The sequence below is a fragment of the Urocampus carinirostris genome, chromosome 3, assembly GCF_059441175.1.
Source record: "Urocampus carinirostris isolate Australia breed hairy pipefish chromosome 3, RoL_Ucar_1.0, whole genome shotgun sequence".
NCBI classification, from domain to species: domain Eukaryota; kingdom Metazoa; phylum Chordata; class Actinopteri; order Syngnathiformes; family Syngnathidae; genus Urocampus; species Urocampus carinirostris.
Window position 1 is genome coordinate 7,803,868 of NC_142351.1, and position 26,257 is coordinate 7,830,124.

Sequence of the window (26,257 nt, forward strand, 5' to 3'; positions counted from 1 at the left end):
GGTTGCGCGGATCAAAGACTGTTGCAAACTACAGACTAGTATGAAACCATCCCCTGATATTGTCATCATAAAATATAGGTTATTCATATGCTATGGAATCGAAGAGTGTTTTAAGCTTAGAGCTAAACATTTCCACTGAGGTTGCAGACCGAATATCAGGGGGAAGAGGATTCCACAGCACCGGGGCCTGAATGGAGAACGCTCTCGAACCTGCAGATTTCTTCTTGGCTCTTGGGATCAAGAGTTATACCAGCATTTTCAGAGCGAAGGCTCCGGACCGGAACATAGGGGGGGAATTAAAATGACTCAATTTTGTGCAAGCTTGGGGAGTAACGGAACACATAGAAGGGCAAAAATGATGTTTGGATTGATTTTCATTTTGTTTCTGTCACATTTTATGTTTGTTTTGCCGGAGATCAAAGAAATCAAAGCCAGGAGAGAAAGCTTACCACGTGTTGTGAGTCATCATTGTATTCCTATTTTGTTTCTTTTGTCTTTTATTAGCATATTTGGTATTGGAGTCATCCAAAAGTCATTGAAAGTTATCCAGTTAAAGTAACCCTACCCAACGTAATTGGACGTGGCACTCCAGTTTCACATTTAACAGTGAGGATAAAAGAAAACAAAGAAGATAAAGGAACGAATAGAATAGAATATACATGTATTGTCATTGTGACAAAATGGGTTGAACATATTGTGACAACCAGGGTTGGGTAGGGTGAGATTAACTGGATTACTTTCAATTACTTTTGGATTACTCTTACACCAAACATGCTAATAAAAGACAAAAGAAACTAAATATGAATAAAATGACTCCGTTTTGTGCAGGCTTGGGGAGTAACGTTTTGGATTGATTTTCATTTTGTGTCTGTCGCATTTTATGTTAGTTTTGCCGGATGTGCATATTGTGCTAAAATGCTAATTCCCCTTATAGAGTCCAAAAGTCATTGAAAGTAATCCAGTTAAAGTAACCGGCCACGACCGCACGAAACACAGCGCGATCGGCTTCAGATGCTAACTGCTAGCGTCAGACTCACTATTAGCGTCTCCGAGCAGGTACATCCGCACACTGATCGTTTTTAAATGCGCCCCATTTTGAAACGTACACGCACAAGCGTACGAATTCCCCGGGCCTGAACTAAATGATTCATTCCTTTCATTTTTTTTCCAGTCACATAACAGCATGAAACTTTGATCTGTGTCCTCTTAAACTGTCAGCACGGCTAACTTAACTTCTCCCTTCCTTCGTTCCTTTCTCGCTTCATGTCGCTTCCATTATTCTTCCTCCTCTTTGACAGTCGCCTCGTCCTTCCTGTTATTGCCTTTTTCCACTGCCTGATCCTCATCCCGAAATCCTCCGAGCCATAATCGTTTCATTTTTCTCTTGCCTGGAGCGACTCGGTTGCCAATAACTATCTATCTATCCATCCATCTATCTATCTATCTATCTATCTATCTATCTATCTATCTATCTATCTATCTATCTATCTATCTATCTATCTATCTATCTATCTATCTATCTATCTATCTATCTATCTATCTATCTATCTAGACATCTATCTATCTATCTATCTATCTATCTATCCATCCATCTATCTAGACATCTAGACATCTATCTAGACATCTATCTATCTATCTAGACATCTAGACATCTATCTATCTAGACATCTTTCTATCCATCTATCTATCCATCTATCTATCTATTTATCTATCCATCCATCTATCTAGACATCTAGACATCTATCTAGACATCTATCTATCTATCTAGACATCTAGACATCTATCTATCCATCTATCTAGAAATCTATCTATCTAGACATCTATCTAGAAATCTATCTATCTATCTATCTATCTATCTATCTATCTATCTATCTATCTATCTATCTATCTATCTATCTATCTATCTATCTAGACATCTAGACATCTAGACATCTATCTATCTAGACATCTAGACATCTATCTAGACATCTATCTATCTAGACATCTATCTATCATATATCTATCTATCTATCTAGACATCTATCTAGACATCTATCCATCTATCTAGACATCCATATAAACATCTATCTATCTATCTATCTATCTATCTATCTAGACATCTATCTATCTAGACATCTATCTAGACATCTATCTATCTAGACATATATCTATCTAGACATCTATTTATCTATCTAGACATCTATCCATCCATCTATCTATCTATCTATCTATCTATCTATCTATCTATCTATCTATCTATCTATCTATCTATCTATCTATCTATCTATCTATCTATCTATCTATCTATCTATCTATCCAGACATCTATCTAGACATCTATGTAGACATCTAGACATCTAGACATCTATCTAGACATCTATCTATATATCTAGACATCTATCTATCTGTTTAGACATATATCTATCTATCTAGACATCTATCTATCTAGACATCTATTTATCCATCTAGACATCTATCCATCCATCCATCTATCTATCTATCTATCTATCTATCTATCTATCTATCTATCTATCTATCTATCTATCTATCTATCTATCTATCTATCTATCTATCTATCTATCTATCTATCTATCTATCTATCTATCTATCTATCTATCTATCTATCTAGACATCTAGACATCTATCTATCTAGACATCTATATAAACATCTATCTATCTATCTAGACATCTATCTATCTAGACATCTATCCATCATATATCTAGACATCTATCTAGACATCTATCTAGACATCTATCTATCTATCTAGACATCCATATAAACATCTATCTAGACATCTATCTATCTAGACATCTATCTAGACATCTATCTATCTAGACATCTATTTATCTATCTAGACATCTATCCATCTATCTAGACATCTATCTATCTAGACATCTATTTATCTATCTAGACATCTATCCATCTATCTATCTATCTATCTATCTATCTATCTATCTATCTATCTATCTATCTATCTATCTATCTATCTATCTATCTATCTATCTATCTATCTATCTATCTATCTATCTATCTATCTATCTATCTATCTATCTATCTATCTATCTATTTATCTCTCTATCTATCTATCTATTTATCTATCTATCTATCTATCTATCTATCTAGACATCTAGACATCTAGACATCTAGACATCTAGACATCTATATAAACATCTATCCATCTATCTAGACATCTATCTATCTAGACATCTATCTATCATATATCTAGACATCTATCTAGACATCTATCTATATATCTATCCATCTAGACATATATCTATCTATATAGACATCTATCTATCTATCTGAACATCTATCTATCTAGACATCTTTCTAGACATCTATCTAGACATCGATCTATCCATCCATCCATCCATCCATCCATCCATCTATCTATCTATCTATGGTAACTATGGTATCTATCTCTTTGTGATTAAGGGCTATACAAATAAAAATGACTTGACTTGAGTGTTTGTGTCAGGTCAATGAGTCAGCCATGTCGATCTGCCCTCCTGAGGTGAAGGTGAATCTCACGTGGGCCTGTTCTTCTCAATCGTCACAGATGCTCCTTGCTCCAGCCTGCAAGGCCTGCTGTCGGGCCTGCTGCCTGACAACCAGATCTCGGTCTCCTCCAGCAGGGACATGATGTGGAACCCCAGCTCAGCCCGCTTGGTAGCCAGTCGCTCTGGATGGTTCCCCGCACCTTCACAGCCCCTTGCTGGGGAGGAGTGGCTTCAGGTACATTGAGATCCCAAAACAGAGCACCGAATTGTCCGCCGTTAGAGATTAGATAGATAGATAGATATATTGATGTCTAGACTGATGTCTAGATAGATAAATAGATGTCTAGTAGGATAGATAGATGTCTAGATGTCTAGATAGATGTCTAGATGTCTAGATAGATAGATGTCTAGATAGATAGATAGATAGATAGATAGATGTCTAGATGTCTAGATAGATGTCTAGATGTCTAGATAGATAGATAGATGTCTAGATTGATGTCTAGATGTCTAGATAGATAGATAGATGTCTAGATAAATAGATCGATAGATTGATAGATAGATCGATAGATAAATAGATCGATAGATAGATAGATGTCTAGATGGATAGATAGATGTCTATATAGATGTCTAGATAGATGGATAGATGGATAGATGGATAGATAGATGTCAAGATAAATAGATAGATGTCTAGATAAATAGATCGATAGATAGATTGATGTCTAGATGGATAGATAGATGTCTAGATAGATGTCTAGATAGATGTCTAGACACATGGATAGATAGATACGTAGATAGATGTCTAGATAGATGTCTAGACACATGGATAGATAGATAGATAGATAGATAGATAGATAGATAGATAGATAGATAGATAGATAGATAGATAGATAGATAGATAGATAGATAGATAGATAGATAGATAGATAGATAGATAGATAGATAGATAGATAGATAGATAGATAGATAGATAGATAGATAGATAGATGGATGGATGTCTAGATAGATGTCTAGATAAATGTCTAGATGGGTGTCTAGATAGATGTCTAGATAGATAGATAGATGGATAGATAGATGTCTAGAAGGATAGATAGATGTCTAGATTGATGTCTAGATAGATAAATAGATGTCTTGATAGATAGATAGATGTCAAGATGGTTGTCTAGATAGATGGATAGATAGATGTCAAGATAAATAGATAGATGTCTAGTTAAATAGATCGATAGATAGATAGATGTCTAGATAGATGTCTAGATAGATGTCTAGACACATGGATAGATAGATAGATAGATAGATAGATAGATAGATAGATAGATAGATAGATAGATAGATAGATAGATAGATAGATAGATAGATAGATAGATAGATAGATAGATAGATAGATAGATAGATAGATAGATAGATGTCTAGATAGATGGATGGATGTCTAGATAGATAGATAGATAGATGTCTAGATAGATCGATAGATGTCTAGATGGATATGTAGATAGATGTGTAGATGGATGTGTAGATAGATGTCTAGATGGATGTGTAGATAGATGTCTAGATGGATGTGTAGATAGATGTCTAGATAGATGTCTAGATAAATGTCTAGATAGATAGATAGATAGATGTCTAGAGGGATAGATAGATGTCTAGATTGATGTCTAGATAGATAAATAGATGTCTTGATAGATAGATAGATGTCAAGCTAAATAGATAGATGTCTAGATAGATAGATCGATAGATAGATAGATGTCTAGATCGATGTCTAGATAGATGGATAGATGGATAGATAGATGTCAAGATAAATAGATAGATGTCTAGATAAATAGATCGATAGATAGATAGATGTCTAGATGGATAGATAGATGTCTAGACACATGGATAGATAGATACGTAGATAGATAGATAGATAGATAGATAGATAGATAGATAGATAGATAGATAGATAGATAGATAGATAGATAGATAGATAGATAGATAGATAGATAGATAGATAGATAGATAGATAGATAGATAGATAGATAGATAGATGTCTAGATAGATAGATAGATAGATAGATGTCTAGATAGATGGATGGATGGATGGATGTCTAGATAGATCGATAGATGTCTAGATGGATGTGTAGATAGATGTCTAGATGGATGTCTAGATAGATAGATGTTGCTTCTTACTAGCCCTTTTCGAACATATTATGTAACATTATTTTGTTGTTGAGTTATTGTTTTTGTTCTGTTTTTTATTCATTCGAAAAAAAAATTCATTCATTCATTCATTGAATGATTTCAGGTGGACTTAGGTGTCCCCAAAACAGTTCGAGGAATCATCACCCAGGGAGCGAGGGGAGGAGATGCATCCAGTGGAGGAACCACAGAGAACCGAGCTTATGTCCGGAAGTACAAGGTGGCCTACAGCCTGAATGGAAAAGAATGGAATTTTGTCATCGATAGAAAAACCAGCCAGCCCAAGGTTGGTATAGAAGGCAGGAAGGATTTTGGATGTTTGTTGGAGGTTCTACTTCTTTTTTTTTGTCCCAGATTTTTGAGGGAAACACACACTACGACACACCAGAGCTGCGTCATTTTGAAGAAACGGTGGCCCAGTACATCAGACTCTACCCCGAACGCTGGTCTCCAGCAGGGATTGGGATGAGAGTGGAAATCCTGGGCTGTGATCTTCCAGGTAAGAGATTTTACCGCAATAACTAGAAATGAGAAATTAGATCTCTCGTTCCGGGATCCTGTCCGTCTGTCGCTTCCGTGTTCCGTCTTTTTGACACGTCGGGGCGTCGGCCCCTCCCATGGGGCGTGCCGACTCCTCCCCTGGGGCGGGCCAGGAACTCCTCCTCCTATGGGCGCGCCGCCGCCGCCTCCTCCTCGCCGGAAGACGCCGCCACTTCTAGAGCAGGGGTGTCAAACAGGCGGCCCGCGGGCCGGATCAGGCCTCCTTTTGTTTCGCACGCTCCCTCTCTCGCTCTTTTATCTTTCTCTCTCTCACTCTCTCTTTTCCTCTCTTATTCTCTCACTTTTTATCTCTCTCTCTCTTCCTCCCTTTTTCACTCACTTTCTATCTCTCTCTTTCATTCTCTCTGTCTCTCTCTTTGTTCCTTTTTGTCTCTATCTCTCTGTCTTTTTACCTTCTTTTGCTCTCTCGTCCTTTTTTCATTTTCTCTCTTTTCTCTCTCTCTCTTGTTTCCTCCTTCACTATTTCTTTCATTCTCTCCTCTTTTATCTTCCCTCTTTCTATTTTTCTTTGGATTTCATTCTTTCTCTTTAGTTGCCCCTCTCACTATTTCTCCGTATATCTCTTTTGTTTCGCACGCTCCCTCTCTCGCTCTTTTATCTCTCTCTCTCTCTCTCTCTCTCTCTCTCTCTTTGTTTGTCCCACCCTCTCTAGTTTTCTCTCCCTCTCTTTCTCTTATTTGTTTCTTTTTTTCTTTCTCTCTCATCTACTAGTCTGTCTAGTCAAAATCAAACAGATCGGGCCAACAATAAAACAGGATCAAACACAGGCAAATTCACAGAACTAGGCATTTCTCACAGAGTTTAACAGGAGTCTCGCAGACGCTCTGACAACTAACAGCTCAAAGGACCGCGTTTAAGTACTCCCAGTGAGCAATCTGTCAACGCGTTTCAGGAGGTGTCCATGGGCGGGGACAATTGGGCGCCGTGGCAACCGCGACAGAACCTGGCGCCACACGGCTGGGACTCATTGGGCGCCATGGCAACCGTGACACTAACCTTATTCTTCCTGCTTCAGTGGAGGCGCCCCGAGTCGTTTATCTAATTGGAAGACGTGGGGTGGGTAGCGTCCGAGACAGAGGGGAGGAAAAGAGGGAGAGAGAGGCTTGGCTGCATCTGAGCCTAAACGGTACACAACAAAATGCCAATACCGATATCCTGTCACGAAACCAGAAACGGAGACAGGACCCAGTAGCGTTCGTTTACTCGGTTTTATTGATAAGAGGGAGAGAAGGGCTAGAGAGAAGTCGTTAGCCGGGACTGGAGAGCAAGGGCGGTGTCAAGTTCGGAAACGAGGTCGGCAACAGGAGGCATGCAGGTAGTGGGACAAAACAGGTCGGATAACGGGCAGGCAGAACGGGGGCAGAATCAGGTCCGGAAACAGGTTGGCAACCAGGATCAGGCAGATAAAAGCAGGACAGGAACAGAGTCGGACGTAAGCTCTTAGAAGCCGGGGGTTTAAAAAGAGAGCATCAGCCAATCAGCTGTCCGGACTGTTGGCGCCAATTAAACATTTTCTCGGGGGCCGGACGAGTCGATTAAAGAGAAAGAAAAAGAGAGATAAAGAGATAATAGAAAGAGGGAGGGAAAAGAAGAGAGGGTGGGACAAAGAAAGAAAAAGAGAGAGAGGGAGAGAACGTGAAAAACAAAGTTAGAGCAAAATAAATTAAAAAGACACGGAGGGAGAAAGAGACAAAGAGCAACAAAGAAAGAGAAAAAGAGAGACACAGAGAGTGAAATAGACAGAGACAGAGAGTGGGAGAAGAGGTGTGGAAGAGAGAGAGAGAGAGAGAGAGAGAGAAGGAGAGAGCGTGAGAAACAAAGGAGATGAAAAAGCGATGTTGTGAGAGAGGGGGAAAGAAAGGGAGAGGAAGAAAGAAATCCAAAGAGAAATAGAAAGACGGAAGGAGAGAAAAGAGAAAAGAAAGCGCAAAGTGTAGGAAGAGAGAAAGAGAAAAGAGAGAAAAGAAAAAAAAACAAGTTAGAGCAAAAGAGGTTAAAAGACACAGAGAGACAAAGACACAAAGAGCAACAAAGGAAGAGAAAAAGAGAGACACAGAGAGAGAAAGAGACAAAGAGCAACAAAGGAAGAGAGACACAGAGAGTGAAAGAGACAGAGAGTGGGAGAAAAGGGGTGGAAGAGAGAGAGAGAGAGAGAGAGAGAGGGAGAGAGAGAGAGGGAGAGAGAGAGAGAGAGAGAGAGAGAAAGACAAAGAGCAGCAAAGGAAGGGAAAAAGAGAGACACAGAGAGTGACAGAGACAGAGAGTGAGAGAAAAGGGGGGGGGGGGGAGAGAGAGAGAGAGAGAGAGAGAGAGAGAGAGAGAGAGAGAGAGAGAGAAATAAATACAGGTACAGTGTCTTTGTGAGAGGCACCTGGCTTTGGCAACATCAAGTGGACCTATTTCAACCTGCAGCTTGTTTTTCTCCTGCGCTTCTCTGAGTGTTGTCTCGCGGGCCGGATTCAATCCCTTAGCGGGCCTGATCCGGCCCGCGGGCCGGCTCTTTAACACCTGTGGTTTAGTTATTTTACCTGGGAAATATGTCGCGTACGTTTTAGAAACATGTGCTATTAACAGGAGGGAGTGGACAGGCTTTGTATTACAGGAATCTCTCCCCGGAGAGAACTTTCAGTCTGATTTCCAGATGTTTGTGACACACACATGCGCGCTCTCACTGTACATGCTCTCATACATCAACTTTGGCGGGGACCTTATGGACTTTCACTGTTCACCACTCCCTCTGAGCCTGAACAGGAGGTCTGCTGCTGAGCATTTCGACTCTACAGTATGATGCAACACTCGCGTCAAAGAAATATGTGAGAGGCCGTTTGAGTAGTAAACCGTACTTGATACTCTCACACGTGCACAACTATAATTTCAGAGACTCGTTCATACCAATGCACAAACACTACTACACTCTTATACATATCGCTATATATACTGTCATACACACTACCATACTCTCTCACAAATACGACTATACTCTCTCACACTTACTACCATACTCTCTCATGCATACTACGATAGTCTAAGACACACTCTATTATATTTCTCACTCATACCACTGTACTCTCATACACACGACTATACTCACCCATGCATATTACTATAACCTCATCCACAAACTACTATATGCTCTCACCTTTATTAGTATACTCTCATACGCACACTACTATACTCTCTCACAAATACTTTACTCTAATACACACACTACTAGACTTTCTAACAAATACGACTATACCCTCATATACAAACTACTGTACTCTCTCTTGCATATTACTATACTCTCACACATACTCTATACTCTCACACATACTCTATACTCTCATACACATATTACTACACTTTCTCACAAATATTACTATACTTTCAGTTACACTCTACTATATGCTCTCACTCATATTAGTATACTCTCAGGCATATTATCATACTCTCATACACCCACCACTATACTTTCTCACAAATATTACAATACTCTCAGATACACTCTACTATATACCCTCACACATCCTACTATACACTCACACATACTTTATTCTAATACGAACACTACTATACTTTCTAACAAATAGGACTACACCCTCATATACAAACTACTCTACCCTCTCTTGCATATTAGTATACTCTCACACATACTCTATACTCTTACACATACTCTATACTCTCATACACATATTACTACACTTTCTCACAAATATTACTATACTTTCAGTTACACTCTACTATATGCGCTCACTCATAGTAGTATACTCTCATTCGCACACTACTATACTCTCTCATATTATCATACTCTGTGTTTGGAGTGTATATTGGTTACAGTGAGAGTATATTCGTGTGTGTAAGAGAATATAATAGTCCATGTGAGAGAGTATAGTAGTGTGCAAGAGAGAGTATAACAGTGTCTGTGCATGGGTATGACTGTGTCTGCAGTAAGTATAGTTGTTCATGTGTGAGAGTATGCTATTTACATGAGAGCAAGTATGATTCGCCTCTCAAACGGCCTCTCATAGAAATACACGAGAGACATACACAAACGCAGATGTGAGATCATCCGACTTTTTTATCGAGCGTGACTCGGGCGACTCATAAACATCCTCTCACACATTTAGAAGCAAGCTGGAGCCTACTGCATGTTTAATGTTCAGGGTCACACCTTGTTTCGATGGCTTGTAAATCTTCCGTCCTCTCTCGTACGCTGTTCATGAAAAAAAGGAAACAAAGAGAAAAAAGAAGGAAAAATTCTGAAAAAAAAACTGAAAAAAAAGAAAGAAAGGAAAACAAGTAAAAAGAGATCAAAGTAGATCAAGTTGAGTAAAGTCAGTAGAGTTTTCCGAGAACCGGCGTCTTCGGCTCGGCTCACTAAAAAGAACCGGCTCTTTCGGGTCCCAAACGGCTCTTCAGGTCGTGTTTGCTTCTTTCATCCCAACGTGACCAAATATTATGTAAAGTTATGTACAAAAACACTTAAAGGAAGGGGAAATAGAACAAAAAAAAGAGAAAAAAATACCAAAATGAAAAAGTAGTGAAAAGCTGAGGGAAAAAAACGAAACAAAAGGAGAGAAAAAGAGAAAAAAAGAGCAGGAAAAATTCTGAAATAATCTAGAAGAAAAGAACCGGCTTCTTTGGCTCGGCTCACTAAAAAGAACCGGCTCTTTCGGGTCCTAAACGGCTCTTCAGGTTGTTTTTGCTTCTTTCATCCCTAAATGACCAAATATTATGTAAAATTATGCACACAATGACTTAAAGGAAAGGGAAATAGGACAAAAAAAAGAAAAAAAATACCAAAATGAAAAAGTGAAAAGCTGAGAAAAAAAACAAACAAAAGGAGAGAAAAAGAGAAAAAAAGAGCGGGAAAAATTCAGAAAAAAATCTAGAAGAAAAGAACCGGCTTCTTTAGCTCGGCTCACTAAAAAGAACTGGCTCTTTCGGGTCCCAAACGGCTCTTCAGGTTGTTTTTGCTTCTTTCATCCCAACGTGTCCAAATATTATGTAAAGTTATGTACAAAAACACTTAAAGGAAGGGGAAATAGAACAAAAAAAAGAGAAAAAAATACCAAAATGAAAAAGTAGTGAAAAGCTGAGGAAAAAAAACGAAACAAAAGGAGAGAAAAAGAGAAAAAAAGAGCAGGAATAATTCAGAAAAAAAGCCAGAAGAAAGGAAAAAAGCAAATAAAGGGGAAAAAAGGTCAAGTTTTGGATAATTAATTAACTTGCCACACTTGGGATTGCCGTTGCTCACTGTTGTTTCAAGCGGTGCTCACCGACTTTGTGTGAACGCTCAGACCCGTAAGGAAAATTACAGGGAACATTACTTGGGACTATGAAACGGATGACCTGGAGCTACATCTTGTTGGAAGCCGCTACAACTCATAGAAAGCTGCTACATTCGGGACGGTTGTATTTTAATCAAACACAAACTTGATCCTCCTAACAATGCATGCTCATTTCTTCATTTAGGGAAACATATTGACAAGAGACAGGCTTTTCCACACGGGGGCAGATTTATTTTCTTAGTTTATGAAGTCAATTCCATCGAATTTTGCCGAATTATTGTCGAATTAGTCTAATTTCATTGAGCCTTGCTCCTGTCTGTGTCGTGCCCAACATGGTCGCCGTGGCAACCGGCGGGCCCCGCCCCCTGGGCAACAGCTGAAGCAGATCGGCTAATTTGCGCGTTTGCTTCTTAAGGGGGGTTTGGGGGTTTTGCCGGTGCTGGCTCATTGCATTTTCTGTTTTGCATTTTCTGTCTGCATCTCCCGGTCTGTTTTGCTCTGTCCTGTTTTGTTTGAGTCGGAAGAAACCTGTGTTTGCAGGTTTTTAGTTAAAGCCTGTTTGTTCTGTCTTGTCCCTGAGTTTTGGACGACTTTTATTTCACTAAATAAAAGTTTTGATCGTCAACGCAATTGAGTTCTCCCTTCCTGCCTCCGGCCTCCGTTCTGGTCCGGTCTTCCCGTGACAGACTGTCTCTGCGGTCTCTTCTGTGTTCTGTCCTTTTGACACGTCGGGGCCCCCTGATGACTCCTCCCCTAGCGTGCCAGGAACTCCTCACGTGGCTTCCACCCAGCTACCACCTCCTCCTCGCCGGAAGACGCCGCCACCTCTAGAGGGCTCACAACAAGAAAGCCTATCAGCTCAAAGCAATGCCAAGCGTTTATCAAAACAAAGCCTAATTCCCTCGTCAGTGCCCCGCTATCAAAATTCCCCAGCCAAAACACTCTACACTTCTGTGAAAAATCCCCGCTGCATTCAACAAAATTTAATTTGTATTATATTATATTAAATCCTTTATAGTCAATTCAATAAACTAAAAAAAATCCTTCAATCCCCATGCACACAAACATCCCGGTCTTTCTTATTCCCTCTGCTCATGACACTGCTGTCACCCAAGAAAGGTCAACACATTTACACTGTGACCTTTGAAAACACTCTCAGGAACCGGAGAGAATTTTAATGGAGTCCAAGACTGTCGACTGTGCGCTTTGACACAGTAGCTTAGCATTAGATATTTGCTTCATTTCAAGGCCCCAAATCCCGAAGGAGCAAATCTTTAGACCTGATTAGAAACCGCAAACAACAGCGCAGAGGGAAACTGTCCTGCACACAAAGTCGGTGAGCAACGCTTGAAACGACAGTGAGCGACGGCGATCCCAAGTGTGGCGACTAAGTCGTTATCAAACGTGTCCAAAACTTGACATCAAAATTTCTTATTTGAATGAATTGACTCATGTACGGTTGCAAAGGCTGCAGGCTCACAAACGTCATTTGTTCTTACAATTCTTTCGCAAGATTTCCATTTCTTTTATTCCTGATATCTTTTGTCGCATAATATTAACATTTTTGGGGGCTATTTAGTCGGTTGCACGATACACAACTGTATTTACCGTATTTTCCGCACTATAAGGCGCACCTAAAAGCCTTTATTTTTTTCAAAAGCTGACCATGCGCCTTATAATGCGGTGCGCCTTATATATGGATCAATATTAAGTCGCAAAGTCTTCTAAGGCAAGCAGCCGCCGACTCGATTTTCCCCCGAAGGCCAAGTAGTCCGCCGTGTATGCTGGGATTTATTTACCGGCGTTTCATTGGCTAACCAATGTGTCAATCATCATTTGAATCGATCGCTATTGGCTAAAGTTATTCGGAGGTCAAGGGGCGGATCCTTTTTATCATTGACAGGCTGGCATAGGCTTAAACGGCAAAACAAAGCCTGCAATTGGCCGAAAAAGATGAATGGGAATATCACGTGGTTGACGGCATAGAGAAAGCATTTTTTACTATTCTGTATTTGTAAATATTTTATTCTCCTGGATTTACTACACTCATGGATATAAGAGGACCATGGTTGAACATTATTATTGAACACAACGACTTCAGTGAGCTACTCCGGCTATATATTATCCCTGTATCTTGTTTCTGTGATAAGCGGTGCAGATAATGGATGGAATGGAGTGTCTATTTTTGAATTAAACTCAATTCCGAGTGTTTATTGTTATATGCACAGTAAAGTTGGAGCGAAAAAGGAAATAGAAACTAAGGAATGGTTGGCATTTCTTGAATCCCAAGACTTTAACCTTCCGAATGATATTTGGAACGATGTATTTGAGTGACATCGTACGGACACCGCACCCGCACGTGTTCTTGACACGTATTTGCGTCTTTGCAAGCTTTGGGAATGTTAAGGGGGTAAGAAGTTGGACTGAACCATCTGACTGTTTTGTCGACGTTCCCATTGTAGCGCCTTATCATCCGGTGCGCCTTATGTATGTCAAAAATAGGACCAAAAACTACTTTTTCGGGGTGCGCCCTATAACCTGGTGGGCCTTATAGTGCGGAAAATACGGTACTCACATTTTTGAGTGGAAATACAATGTTGGCAACAAGATTCACTTGATATAATTGGGAAATTATTTAAATGCAACACAAACATTTTCTTCTTTTTACCTGTTTTTTTTTTTTTTAATTCCTTTAAAAAAAATCTCATTGTGTTTATTTTTTCCTAGCTGTAACTTTTTTCTTTTTGTTCTCTATTTACCTTTTTTCCTTTGTTTCTTTTCCTTTTTCCGGCTTTTTTCTGAATTCTTCCTTCTTTTTTCTCTTCCTTTTGTTTCGTTTTTTTCTAAGCTTTTCACTACTTTTTCATTTTGGTATTTTTTTATTTTTTGTTCTATTCCCCCCCTTCCTTGAAGTCATTTTGTGCACAATTTTACATAATATTTGGTCGTGTAGGGATTAAAGAAGCAAAAACAATCTGAAGAGCCGTTTGGGATCGGAGAGAGCCGGTTCTCTTCAGTGAGCCGAGCCGAAGGAGCCGGTTCTCGACAAACTCTACTGACTTTACTCAACTTCATGACTCTAAAATACCGCATTGAGAAAGATAAAGAGAGAAAACATTGGAGACAGCGTAAGAGACAGAGAAGGTGAGAGAGACAGACACATGGAGAAAAAGTGAGAGAAATAGAGAGAATGCGATAGACAGAAAGTGAGAAAAAAGGAGAGAGAAACACATAGAGAGTAAAAAGAGATCGAAAAAGAAAATTAAAAAAGAAAGAAAGTGAGAAAGAGAGAAAGACCAAAAGAACAAGAAAGGGGAAAAAGATAGAGTAAGAAAAAGAGAGAACAAGAGTGAGCATTAGAAAGAGAGTGATGAAGAGTGAGACAAAGTAAGAAAAAAGACAACAATCTGAAGAGCCGTTTGGGACCAGGCTTTTATGCGAGTCTGCTCGACGTTTGAGAATCCGTCACGGGAAGTTCCTTTGAGTAGACCAATTGTGTGTCACGCTGTGTTTGTTTCCCTCTGTGCCTTTAACGCTTGTTAGGATGTCACGAGCAGGGTTGGGTAGGGTTACTTGAACTGGATTACTTTCGATTACTTTTGGATTACTCACATACCAAATATACAAAAAAAAAGAGAAAAGAAACTAAATATGAATAAAATGACGGAATACATGGAACGGCAAAAATGATGTTGGATTTATTTTCATTTTGTTTCTGTCGCATTTAATGTTCGTTTTGCCGGAAATCAAAGAGATCAAAGCCAGGAGACAAAGCTTACCACGTGTCGTGAGTCATCATTTTATTCATATTTTGTTACTTTTGTCTTTTATTAGCATATTTGCTATTGGAGTCATCCAAAAGTCATTAAAAGTAATCTAGTTAAAGTAACCCTACCCAACGAAATTGGACGTGGCACTCCAGTTTCACATTTAACAGTCAGGATAAAAGAAAACAAAGAAGATAAAGGAACAAATAGAATAGAATAGAATATACCTTTATTGTCATTGTGACAAAATGGGTTGAACATATTGTGACAACCAGGGTTGGGTAGGTTTACTTTAACTGGATTACTTTCAATGATTTTTGGATTACTCCAATACCAAATATGCTAATAAAAAAAAAAGAAACTGAATATGAATCAAATGACTCCATTTTGTGCAAGCTTGGGGAGTAACGGAACACATGGAAGGGCAAAAAGCTGTTTGGATTTATTTTCATTTTGTTTCTGTCACATTTGATGTTCGTTTTGCCGGAGATCAAAGAGATCAAAGCCAGGAGAGAAAGCTTACCACGTTTTGTGAGTCATCATTTGATTCATATTTAGTTTCTTTTATAAGCATATTTGGTATTGGAGTAATCCAAAAGTCATTGAAAGTAATCCAGTTAAAGTAACCCTACCCAACCCTGGTCACGAGTCAATGAGCATCATCAGTAGGAGCTTGCCGAATGCTGGTAAAGAGAAAGTCAACCCATACATACTTTTATGAGCACCACCAGGCTGTACGTGCCCAAGACACTCCGCAGAAAATGGTGCACCTAAGACCCTAGCGGATTCAACTCATTTGAACTCGGGGGCCACACGATAGAACAAACATTCTGTCGGGGGGCCGAACGAGAAGATTAAAGAGAAAGAAAAAGAGAGATAAAGAAATAAGAGAAAGAGGGAGGGAGAGGGAGAGAGGGCGGGACAAATAAAGAAAAAGAGAGAGAGGGTGAGAAACAAAAGATAAAAAGTCGTGAGAGAGGGGGAAAAGAAAGGGAGAGAAAGAAAGAAATCCAAAGAGAAATAGAAAGACAGAAGGAGAGAAAAGAGAAAAGAAAGCGCGAAGGGTATGAAGAGAGAAAGAGAAAAGAGAGAAAATGAAAAAACGAAGTTAGACCAAAGGAGGTTAAAAGACACAGAGAGAGTAAGAGACAAAGAGCAACAAAGGGAGAGAAAAAAGAGACACAGAGAGTAAAAGAGACAGAGACAGAGTGGGAGAAAAGGGGTGGAAAAGAAAGAGAGAGAGAAAGAGAGAGAGAGAGAGAGAGAGAGAAGAGAGGGAGAAGAGAGAGAGAGAAACAAAAGATAGAGTCGTAAGAGAGGGGGAAAGAAAGGGAGATTAGTAAAGAAATCCAAAGAGAAGTCAAAAGACAGAAGGAAACAAAGAGAAAAGAAAGCGCGAAGGGTAGGAAGAGAGAAAGAGAAAAGAGAGAAAAGGAAAAAAGGAAGTTAGAGCGAAAGAGGTTAAAAGACACAGAGAGAGAAAGAGACAAAGAGCAACAAAGGAAGGTAAAAAGAGAGACACAGAGAGTAAAAGAGACAGAGACAGAGTGGGAGAAAAGGGGTGGAAAAGAGAGAAAGAGAGAGAGAGAGAGAGAGAGAGAGAGAGAGAGAGAGAGAGAGAGAGAGAGAGAGAGAGAGAGAGAGAGAGAGAGAGAGAGAGAGAGAGAGAGAGAGAGAGAGAGAGAGAGAGAGAGAGAGAGAGAGAGAGAGAGAGAAAAATAAATACAAGTACAGTGTCTTTGTTTGAGTCACCTGGCTTTGGCAACATCAAGTGGACATATTTCAACCCGCAGCTCGTTTTTCTCTTGCGCTTCTCTGAGTGTTGTCTGGCGGGCCGGATTCAATCCCTTAGCGGGCCTGATCCGTCCCGCGGGCCGCCTATTTGACACCCGTGTCTTAAAGTATGTGCGCTTTGAAGACATGTGAAATCCTGATACGACATATAGCGCCTTTAAGAAGCTATACGGTAATCCAGTAAGGGATCACTTGCGGATTAGCGTAAGTGTGTTTGAACGTGCAAAATCGTGCAGACGCATGGCACCCTCAATCCACGTGAACCTGAAGAATTTTCAAACTTCTCCTGACGGATTGGAAGCATCCTCTGGTGCTGATCTTCAAGCCAAAAGCGAGGAGGACAATTATGTATGTTTTGCATTGCAATTAAAGCCCCCAACGCCCCCCAACGCCCCCCAAACGCCCCCCCCCAAAAAAATGTTCATTTGCTATTTGTGCCACATAAGTGCTTTGCCAGGAGCAGTTGCCAGGCAACCGGCACAGACACCGGGAAGTGTCTCCTCTCATCCAAGAATTAATCCGACACATAGCCGGCGGTGATATTCTCCATTGTGGTTTTCTCACTTCGGGTTTTTGCGTACGCCTCGAATCGTAAATTCAGTCTTTGACTAACTTTAGTTTGGAAGTTGCAAGGAGAACAGGAAAGGACGACACACAAAACGCTTACGATGCTAAATTCCATACTACTACTTTGTTAGGGAAAAAAACGATATTACAAATGTATCATTTACTCCATTAACCAAACCCAAACTTCATTCTCCTAACAATGCATGCTCCTTTCTTAATGGGAAAATGAACAAAGATAGCCGGAATTTCCACATAGGTGTCGCGAAGTGGAGTGGAAGGGGGCTGTCACGAGGCGCAGTGGAGTGGAGTGGGGTGACCGGACCGGAACGGAGGCAGGAGGCAGGAAGGGAGAACTCAATTGCGTAACGATCCAAAACTTTTATTCACCAAAATAAAAGTTGTCCAAAACTCTGGGACATGACAAAACAAACAGTTGTTTCTTCCAACTCAACTAAACAGGACAAGGCATAACAGAACGGACAATGTTTAAAACTAAAACAGGACAAGGCATAACAGACCGGGGAATGTGTAATGAACCCGCGCCCGCCAAACCCACAACCCAGCCTTAAGTAGCAGACCAGCAATCAGCTGATCTGCTACAGCTTGAGTTCGGGGGCGCGGCAGACTGGTCGCCACGGCGACCGTGACAATAGGGGCAAATTTATTTTCTTAAAGTATTTAACGAAGTGAATTCCATCAAATTTAGCCGAATTATTGTCGAATTAGTCTAGTCTTCGTCGAGCCTCCCTCTCACGATCTCCTGTCAGACACCAGGACGGAGTTTCGGACCCAATTGCGTTTGTTTTAAATCAGGGGTGTCCAACTCATTTGTACTCGGGGGCCACACGATAGAACAAACATTCTCTCGGGGGCCGGACTAGTAGAATAAAGAGAAAGAGAGAAGGGGAAAACGAGAGAAAGAGAGAGCAAAAACAAGAGAAAGAGCGATACCGAAAGAGATCAAAAAGGAGCAAAAAGCGAGGGAGAGAGAGAGTGAAAAGCTAGAGCAAAAGACAGAGAGAAAATTGATAGTGAAAGAGAGAGAGAGTGAAAAAAAGACTGAAAGCGAAAGTGAGAGAGAAAGCGGAAAGCAAGCGAGAGAGAGAAAGCGAAAAGCAAGCGAGAGAGAGAGAGAAAGCAAAAAGCAAGAGAGAAAGAGAGAGAAGCAAGAGAAAGAAAGAGAGAGAAAACCGAGAGAGACAGTGAGAGCGAGGGAGAGAGCGAGCGAGAGAGAAAAGCGAGAGAGAGAGAGAGAGACAGAGAGAGAGAGAGGGAGAGAGAGAGAGAGAAATACAAGTACAGCGTTTGTGAGAGGCACCTGGCTTCGGCAACATCAAGTGTACATATTTCAACCTGCAGTTCGTTTTTCTCTTGTGCTTCCCTCATCGTCTTGCGGGCCAGATTCAATCCCTTACCGGGCCTAATCCGGCCCGCGGGCTGCCTACTTGACACCCCTGTTTTAAATGAATCTTTATTGGATTGCTTTGGAAGCCTGTGCTTGTCGGTCGCTAGCAGCGTTGGACGGAATGGCAGCTCCGTGACAGGTAGGCAGAATCGATACGGCTTAGAGGGCAGGTCGATAGCCAGGGCGGGAGAGCAGGTCGTAATCGTGGGGCAGAAACAGGTCGATACCGAAGGCAGGCAGGAATCAAACAGGAAAGGTCTTTGGTAGTGGAATCTGGCAAAACACACAGAGAGACACAAGTACGGTCTGACACCCTCCTCTTGGCCGCTGACAGCTTAAGAGGAGGGTGCCAGCCAATCAGATTGCCACAGGTGTCTTCATTTTGGCAACCTTGACATCTCCCATCTCTCGTCTCTCTTCTCTCCTTCCGTCTTCCGTCTTTTCACACGTCCGGGCGTCGGCCACCCCCCCATGGGCGGGCCAGGTGCCAGCTTCACCACCTCCTCGCCGAAAGGCGCCGCCATGTCTAAAGGAAACTCAGATCAGCTCAAAACAATGCTAAGCCATCAAAATTCCCCAGCCAAAACACTCCGAACTTGGAACGGCCCTTGCAAACCAAACCCCAGGCCCCGGTTACGCAATACCTTCCCCACTCTTTTGGCCTGGGACATTAAAGTCCCCGCCGTCGCGACAAGGTGGTCCGTAACGACTTGGCACTTGCGTCCTGCGTCTGTCTGCCAGAATAAGAACAAGATCATTTTTGTCATCACGGAGTCTTGGCTTCCCGGACGCCGCAGTCCAACGAGCAGGACGCACGCTACACCGGCACGACCGAGACGGAAACTCCGGTAAAAACAGGGGTGGGGGACTATGCGCTGCAATAACAGCCGAATCATTGACACACACTGCTCACTCGATATAGAGTGTCTAGCAGTATCGTGTAGACCCTTCTATCTACCGAGAGAGCTAACGGTGGTCATTGTGGTTGCTGTTTACGTTCCACCGGATGCTAACGTTCCACCGGATGCTAACGTTAGCATAGCGCTAAATCTCCTGCCCGCTGCTATCAATAAACAGCAGCTCGCACACCCCGACGGAGCTTTTATCGTCGCCGGCGACTTTAATCAGGCATGCTTAAGGAATGTACTTCCAAAATTCATTCAATACGTGGACTGAACAACCAGGGGGAAAAACACTACACCGTGTGTACAGTAATATCAAACATATATTTGGATCCGGCGATCTCTGTCTGTCCCTCACCCCCTTCATACACCCCCCCTCCGGAGGAAAACAAAGCCTGCAACAAACATTTTCTTTGTTCCTTTATCTTCTTTGTTTTCTTTTATCCTCACTGTGGAACTGGAGTGCCATGTCCAATTTCGTTGTCGCAATATATTCAACCCATGATGTAACAATGACAATAAAGGTATATTCTATTCCAGAGGTGTCAAACTCATTTTAACTCGGGGGCCACAGGATAGAACAAACATTCCCTCGGGGGCTGGTTTAGAAGATTAGAGAAAGACAAAAAAAGAGAGAAAGAAAGGGAGAGAAAGGTAGAGAGGGTGGGACAAAAAAAAAGAAAGAGAGAGCGTGAGAAACAAGAGATAAAAACAGAAATAGTGAGAGAGGGGGAAAGAAAGAGAAAGAATGCAATCCAAAGAGAAATAGAAAGGGAGAAAAGGAGGAGAGAAGAAGAGAAAGAGAGAAAGGGGAAAGCAAGAGAGAGAGAGTAAAGGAAAAAACATGAAGAGAGAGCAAAAGAAGGTGAAAAGGCAAAGAGAAAGAGACAAAAAGGAACAAAGAAAGAGAAAAAGAGACAAGGAGTGAAAGAGAGAGAGATAGAGCAAGAGAAGAATGGAGGAAGAGAGAAAGAAAGAAAGAAAGATTAGAGAAAGAGAAATACAAATGCAGCGTTTGTTCGAGTTACCTTGCTTTGGCAACACCAAGTGGACCTATTTCAACCTGCAGCTTGTTTTTTTCTTGCGCTTCTCTGAGCGTTGTCTCGCGGGCCGGATTCAATCCCTTAGCGGGCCTGATCCGGCCCGCGGGCCGCCTGATTGACACCTGTGTTCTCATCTCATCTCATCTCATTAGCCTTACCGCTTATCCTCAGTAGGGTCACGGGGGTGCTGGAGCCCATCCCAGCAATCATCGGGCAGTGGGCAGGGGACACCCTGAACCGGTTGCCAGCCAATCGCAGGGCACACGGGGACAGACAACTCGCTCGCTCATTCACACCTAGGGACAATTTGGACCAGCTGAAATGCATGTTTTTGGAATGTGGGAGGAAACCGGAGTGCCTGGAGGAAACCCACACATGCATGGGGAGAACATGCAAACTCCACACAGGGACAGACAACTCACTCGCTCATTCACACCGAGGGACAATTTGGACCGGCCAATTCACCTGAAAATGCATGTTTTTGGAACGTGGGAGGAAACCGGAGTGCCCGGAGGAAACCCACACATGCATGGGGAGAACATGCAAACTCCACACAGGGACAGACAACTCACTCGCTCATTCAAACCTAGGGACAATTTGGACCGGCTGAAATGCATGTTTTTGGAACGTGGGAGGAAACCGGAGTGCCCGGAGGAAACCCACACATGCATGGGGAGAACATGCAAACTCCACACAGGGACAGACAACTCACTCGCTCATTCAAACCTAGGGACAATTTGAACCGGCTGAAATGCATGTTTTTGGAACGTGGGAGGAAACCGGAGTGCCTGGAGGAAACCCACGCAAGCACAGGGAGAACATGCAAACTCCACACAGGGACAGACAACTCGCTCGCTTAATTACACCTAGGGACAATTTGGACCGGCCAATTCACCTGAAATGCATGTTTTTGGAATGTGGGAGGAAACCGGAGTGCCTGGAGGAAACCCACACATGCATGGGGAGAACATGCAAACTCCACACAGGGACAGACAACTCACTCGCTCATTCAAACCTAGGGACAATTTGGACCGGCTGAAATGCATGTTTTTGGAACGTGGGAGGAAACCGGAGTGCCCGGAGGAAACCCACGCAAGCACGGGGAGAACATACAAACTCCGCACAGGAAGTCTGGAGCTGGATTTGAACCCACGCAGGAGGTTCCCAAGACATGCCGCACATGCGCTAACCACTGCGCCGCCGTGCTGCCTCACCTGTGTTCTATTCTATTCTAATGGTCTTAAACTTCAATGGATGTGGTCATAAAAATGTCTTAAAACATCTTCAATTTGCTTCTATAGAACTCACCACTCCGGCGGACACGGCAACACCCACACTTCCTGCCCAGACCACCACCGTCCTCCCATCCACCACAGGTAGTACCGAAATGGGGTGGAGGGGGAGAAGGCTTTGCCTGCCGGCTCTCACATTTGTTCCGGGTTTGATTCCCCAGTAGCCACGCCCTCAATGGCGGACGGCGTTTGTGACTTTGAGAGCGGTCTTTGCGGGTGGACGCACGACCCCAGCGCCCCCCTCGTCTGGTCGCTGCACAGCCATGGTGAGTACTCAACTCCGATGCAAGTAACCAGGGTTGAGTAGGGTTACTTTAACTTGATTACTTTCAATTACTTTTGGATTACTCCATTACCAAATATGCTAATAAAAGACAAAAGAAAATCAATATGAATCAAATTATTAAATTTTGTGCAGGCTTGGGGAGTAATGGAATACATAGAACGGCAAAAAGCTGCTTGGATTTCTTTTCATTTTGTTTCTGTCGCATTTGAAGTTCGTTTTGCCGGAGATCAAAGAGATCAAAGCCAGGAGAGAAAGCTTATCACGTGCTGTGGGTTTTTCAGGGCCCATACTGATTATTAGATAGATAGATAGATAGATAGATAGATGGATGGATAAGCTTTCTTGTTGTGAGTCCTCTAGAGGTGGCGGCGCCTTCCGGCGAGGAGGAGGTGATGTTGGCACCTGGCCCGCCCCTATCCATCTATCTATCCATCCATCTATCTATCTCTTGAAATATGCTTTCAGCCAAATGCCCCCCAGTGGTTGAAGATTTTCAAAATGTACCTGATAAATAACACAAGGGTTGGGTAGGGTTACTTTAACTTGATTACTTTAGATTACTTTTGGATGACTCCAATAGCAAATATGCTAATAAAAGACAAAAGAAACTCAATATGAATCAAATTACAAAAAATTTTTGCAGGCGTGGGGAGTAACAGAATACATGGAACAGCAAAAATGATGTTTGGATTTATTTTCATTTTGTTTCTGTCACATTTGATGTTTGTTTTGCCGGAGATCAAAAAGATCAAAGCCAGGAGAGAGAGCTTACCACGTGTTGTGAGTCATCATTTGATTCCTATTTAGTTTCTTTTGTCTTTAATTAGCATATTTGGTATTGGAGTAATCCAAAAGTCATTGAGAGTAATCCAGTTAAAGTAACCCTACCCAATCTAGGTAATGACAGGGTAGTATCGATTGATACCGATCCGATACAGATATTTTTTACTAGGAAGTTCCATAATTATCGGATAATTAAAGCCCACCCCTTTTGAGTTAGTTTATAATATAATACATATAATATATATATATATATATATATATATATATATATATATATATATATATATATATATATATATATATATATATATATATATATATATATATATATATATATATATATATATTTGCAATTTTTATTACTACTTTGCAAACTTTAAAAGTTGGTGTCCGTAACTTCAAAATATTTAACTGACGCCATCGTCTGGCTGGAATCATCATTGCATTCTCTGTTAAGCTCCTTTTGTAGTCCTCGACCTCTGTTTCTGCTCTAAATTTCCATCAAGTCAAGTCCTGTTTATTTGTGACGCCCTTAATCACAAAGAGTCTCAAAGGGCTGCACAGATCAAAGACTATTGTAAACCACTGACTATAATGACACCATCCCCTGATCTGAAACCAACATGAGGGAGAGGAAAAACTCAAAAACCTTAAGTCCTGTTTATTTGTTTGGCCCTTAATCACAAAGCGTCTCAAAGGGCTGCACAGACCACAGATGATCGCAAACTACGGACTATTATGACACCATCCCCTGATCTAAAACCTACATGAGGGCAAGGAAAAACTCAAAAACCTCAAGTCATGTCAAGTTTATTTGTGACGCCCTTAATCACAAGGAGTCTCAAAGAGCTGCACGGACCACAGATTACTGCAAACCACAGACTATGATGACACATCCCCTGATCTAAACCCTACATGAGGGCAAGGAAAAACTCAAAAACCTCAAGTCATGTTTCTTTGCGACGCCCTTAATCACAAAGAGTCTCAAAGGGCTGCACAGATCAAAGACTATTGCAAACCATTGACTATTATGACACCGTCCCCTGATCTAAAACCTACATGAGGGCAAGGGAAAACTCAAAAACCTCGTCATGTTTATTTGCGACGCCCTTTATCACAAGGAGTCTCAAAGAGCTGCACAGACCACATATCATTGCAAACCACAGACTATGATGACACCATCCCCTGATCTAAAACCTACATGAGGGCAAGGGAAAACTCAAAGTCATGTTTATTTGTGACGCCCTTAATCACAAGGAGTCTCAAAGGGCTGCACGGACCACAGATTATTGCAAACCACAGACTATTATGACACTATCCCCTGATCTAAAACCTACATGAGGGCATGGAAAAACTCAAAAACCTCAAGTCATGTTTATTTGTGACGCCCGTAATCACAAGGAGTCTCAAAGAGCTGCACGGACCACAGATTACTGCAAACCACAGACTATGATGACACCGTCCCCTGATATAAAACCTACATGAGGGCAAGGGAAAACTCAAAGTCATGTTTATTTGTGACACCCTAAATCACAAAGAGTCGGGTACATTCCAAAACCCTACTGAGGATAAGGGGTGCAGATAATGGATGGATGGATAGTAGAGTATAAATCGCAACCTCAGCCAGACTATAAAAAAAAAAAAAACGGTATCATTCGTCAACCACTGGACACTTCCTATGTAGTGTTCATATGATCTTGAATCAAAGGAAGGAGGTTTTGGCCCAGTATGACCGCGTGAGCATCGTGCTGTCTCCGAGCTTCAAAGTGACGTCTCTCAACGCAACGTTCAATCGTTTCCCCGGATTAGTCCGAGTCGAGGCTTTCGTGCACGAGAAATCGTTTCCAGACGGCCAAAGACTTTGAATTTATGTCTGGTGTCAGAGGTCTCAAATCCCAGTCCAGATACTATCGGATCATTATTTCAGCACCGTCAAATCGGGGGTCCATGTCCCTGATTACCCACAGCTCATCTAAACTCCATCCATCCATTATCTGCACCGCTTTTCCTCAGTAGGGTCGCGGGGGTGCTGGAGCCCATCCCAGGCAACTTGGGGCAGTGGGCAGGGGACACCCTGAACTGGTTGCCAGCCAATCCCAGGGCACACAGGGACAGACAACTCCCTCTAGGGACAATTCGGTAAACTAACCTGAGACATGCATGTTATTGGAATGTGGGAGGAAACCGGAGTGCCCGGAGGAAACCCACGCAAGCACGGGGAGAACATGCAAACTCTGCACAGGAAGGCTGGTAGCTGAACTGGTTGCCAGCCAGTCGCAGGACACAGAGACAGACAACTCCCTCTAGGGACAATTTGGACCGGCCAATTAACCTGAAATGCATGTTTTTGGAATATGGGAGGAAACCGGAGTGCCTGGAGGAAACCCACGCAAGCACAGGGAGAACATGCAAACTCCGCACAGGAAGGCTGGTAGCTGAACTGGTTGCCAGCCAGTCGCAGGACACACAGAGACGGACAACTCCCTCTAGGGACAATTTGAACCGGCCAATTAACCTGACATGCATGTTTTTGGAATGTGGAAGGAAACCAGAGTGCCTGGAGGAAACCCATGCAAGCACGGGGAGAACATGCAAACTCCGCACAGGAAGGCTGGTAGCTGAACTGGTTGCCAGCCAGTCGCAGGACACAGAGACGGACAACTCCCTCTAGGGACAATTTGAACCGGCCAATTAACCTGACATGCATGTTTTTGGAATGTGGGAGGAAACCAGAGTGCCTGGAGGAAACCCATGCAAGCACGGGGAGAACATGCAAACTCCGCACAGGAAGGCTGGTAGCTGAACTGGTTGCCAGACAACCATTAATTATTACTTATTCACACCGGCCAATTAACCTGACATGCATGTTTTTGGAATGTGAAGGAAACCAGAGTGCCTGGAGGAAACCCACGCAAGCACAGGGAGAACATGCAAACACCGCACAGG

At 42.0% G+C, this 26,257-nt stretch overlaps 1 protein-coding gene across 3 annotated transcripts in view; it reads left to right on the forward strand.

The window, feature by feature from the left end:
• LOC148368498 (neuropilin-2-like) overlaps nt 1–26,257 on the forward strand; it is a 167,376-nt gene that overhangs the window by 108,232 nt on the left and 32,887 nt on the right. For all 3 annotated transcript variants that reach the window (XM_088330522.1, XM_088330521.1, XM_088330523.1), the window contains exons 9-13: nt 3,539–3,714; nt 5,748–5,927; nt 5,996–6,140; nt 22,252–22,326; nt 22,404–22,508. In XM_088330522.1, coding sequence (XP_088186648.1) covers nt 3,539–3,714; nt 5,748–5,927; nt 5,996–6,140; nt 22,252–22,326; nt 22,404–22,508 — 681 coding nt within the window. The remainder of the gene's footprint in view (nt 1–3,538; nt 3,715–5,747; nt 5,928–5,995; nt 6,141–22,251; nt 22,327–22,403; nt 22,509–26,257) is intronic.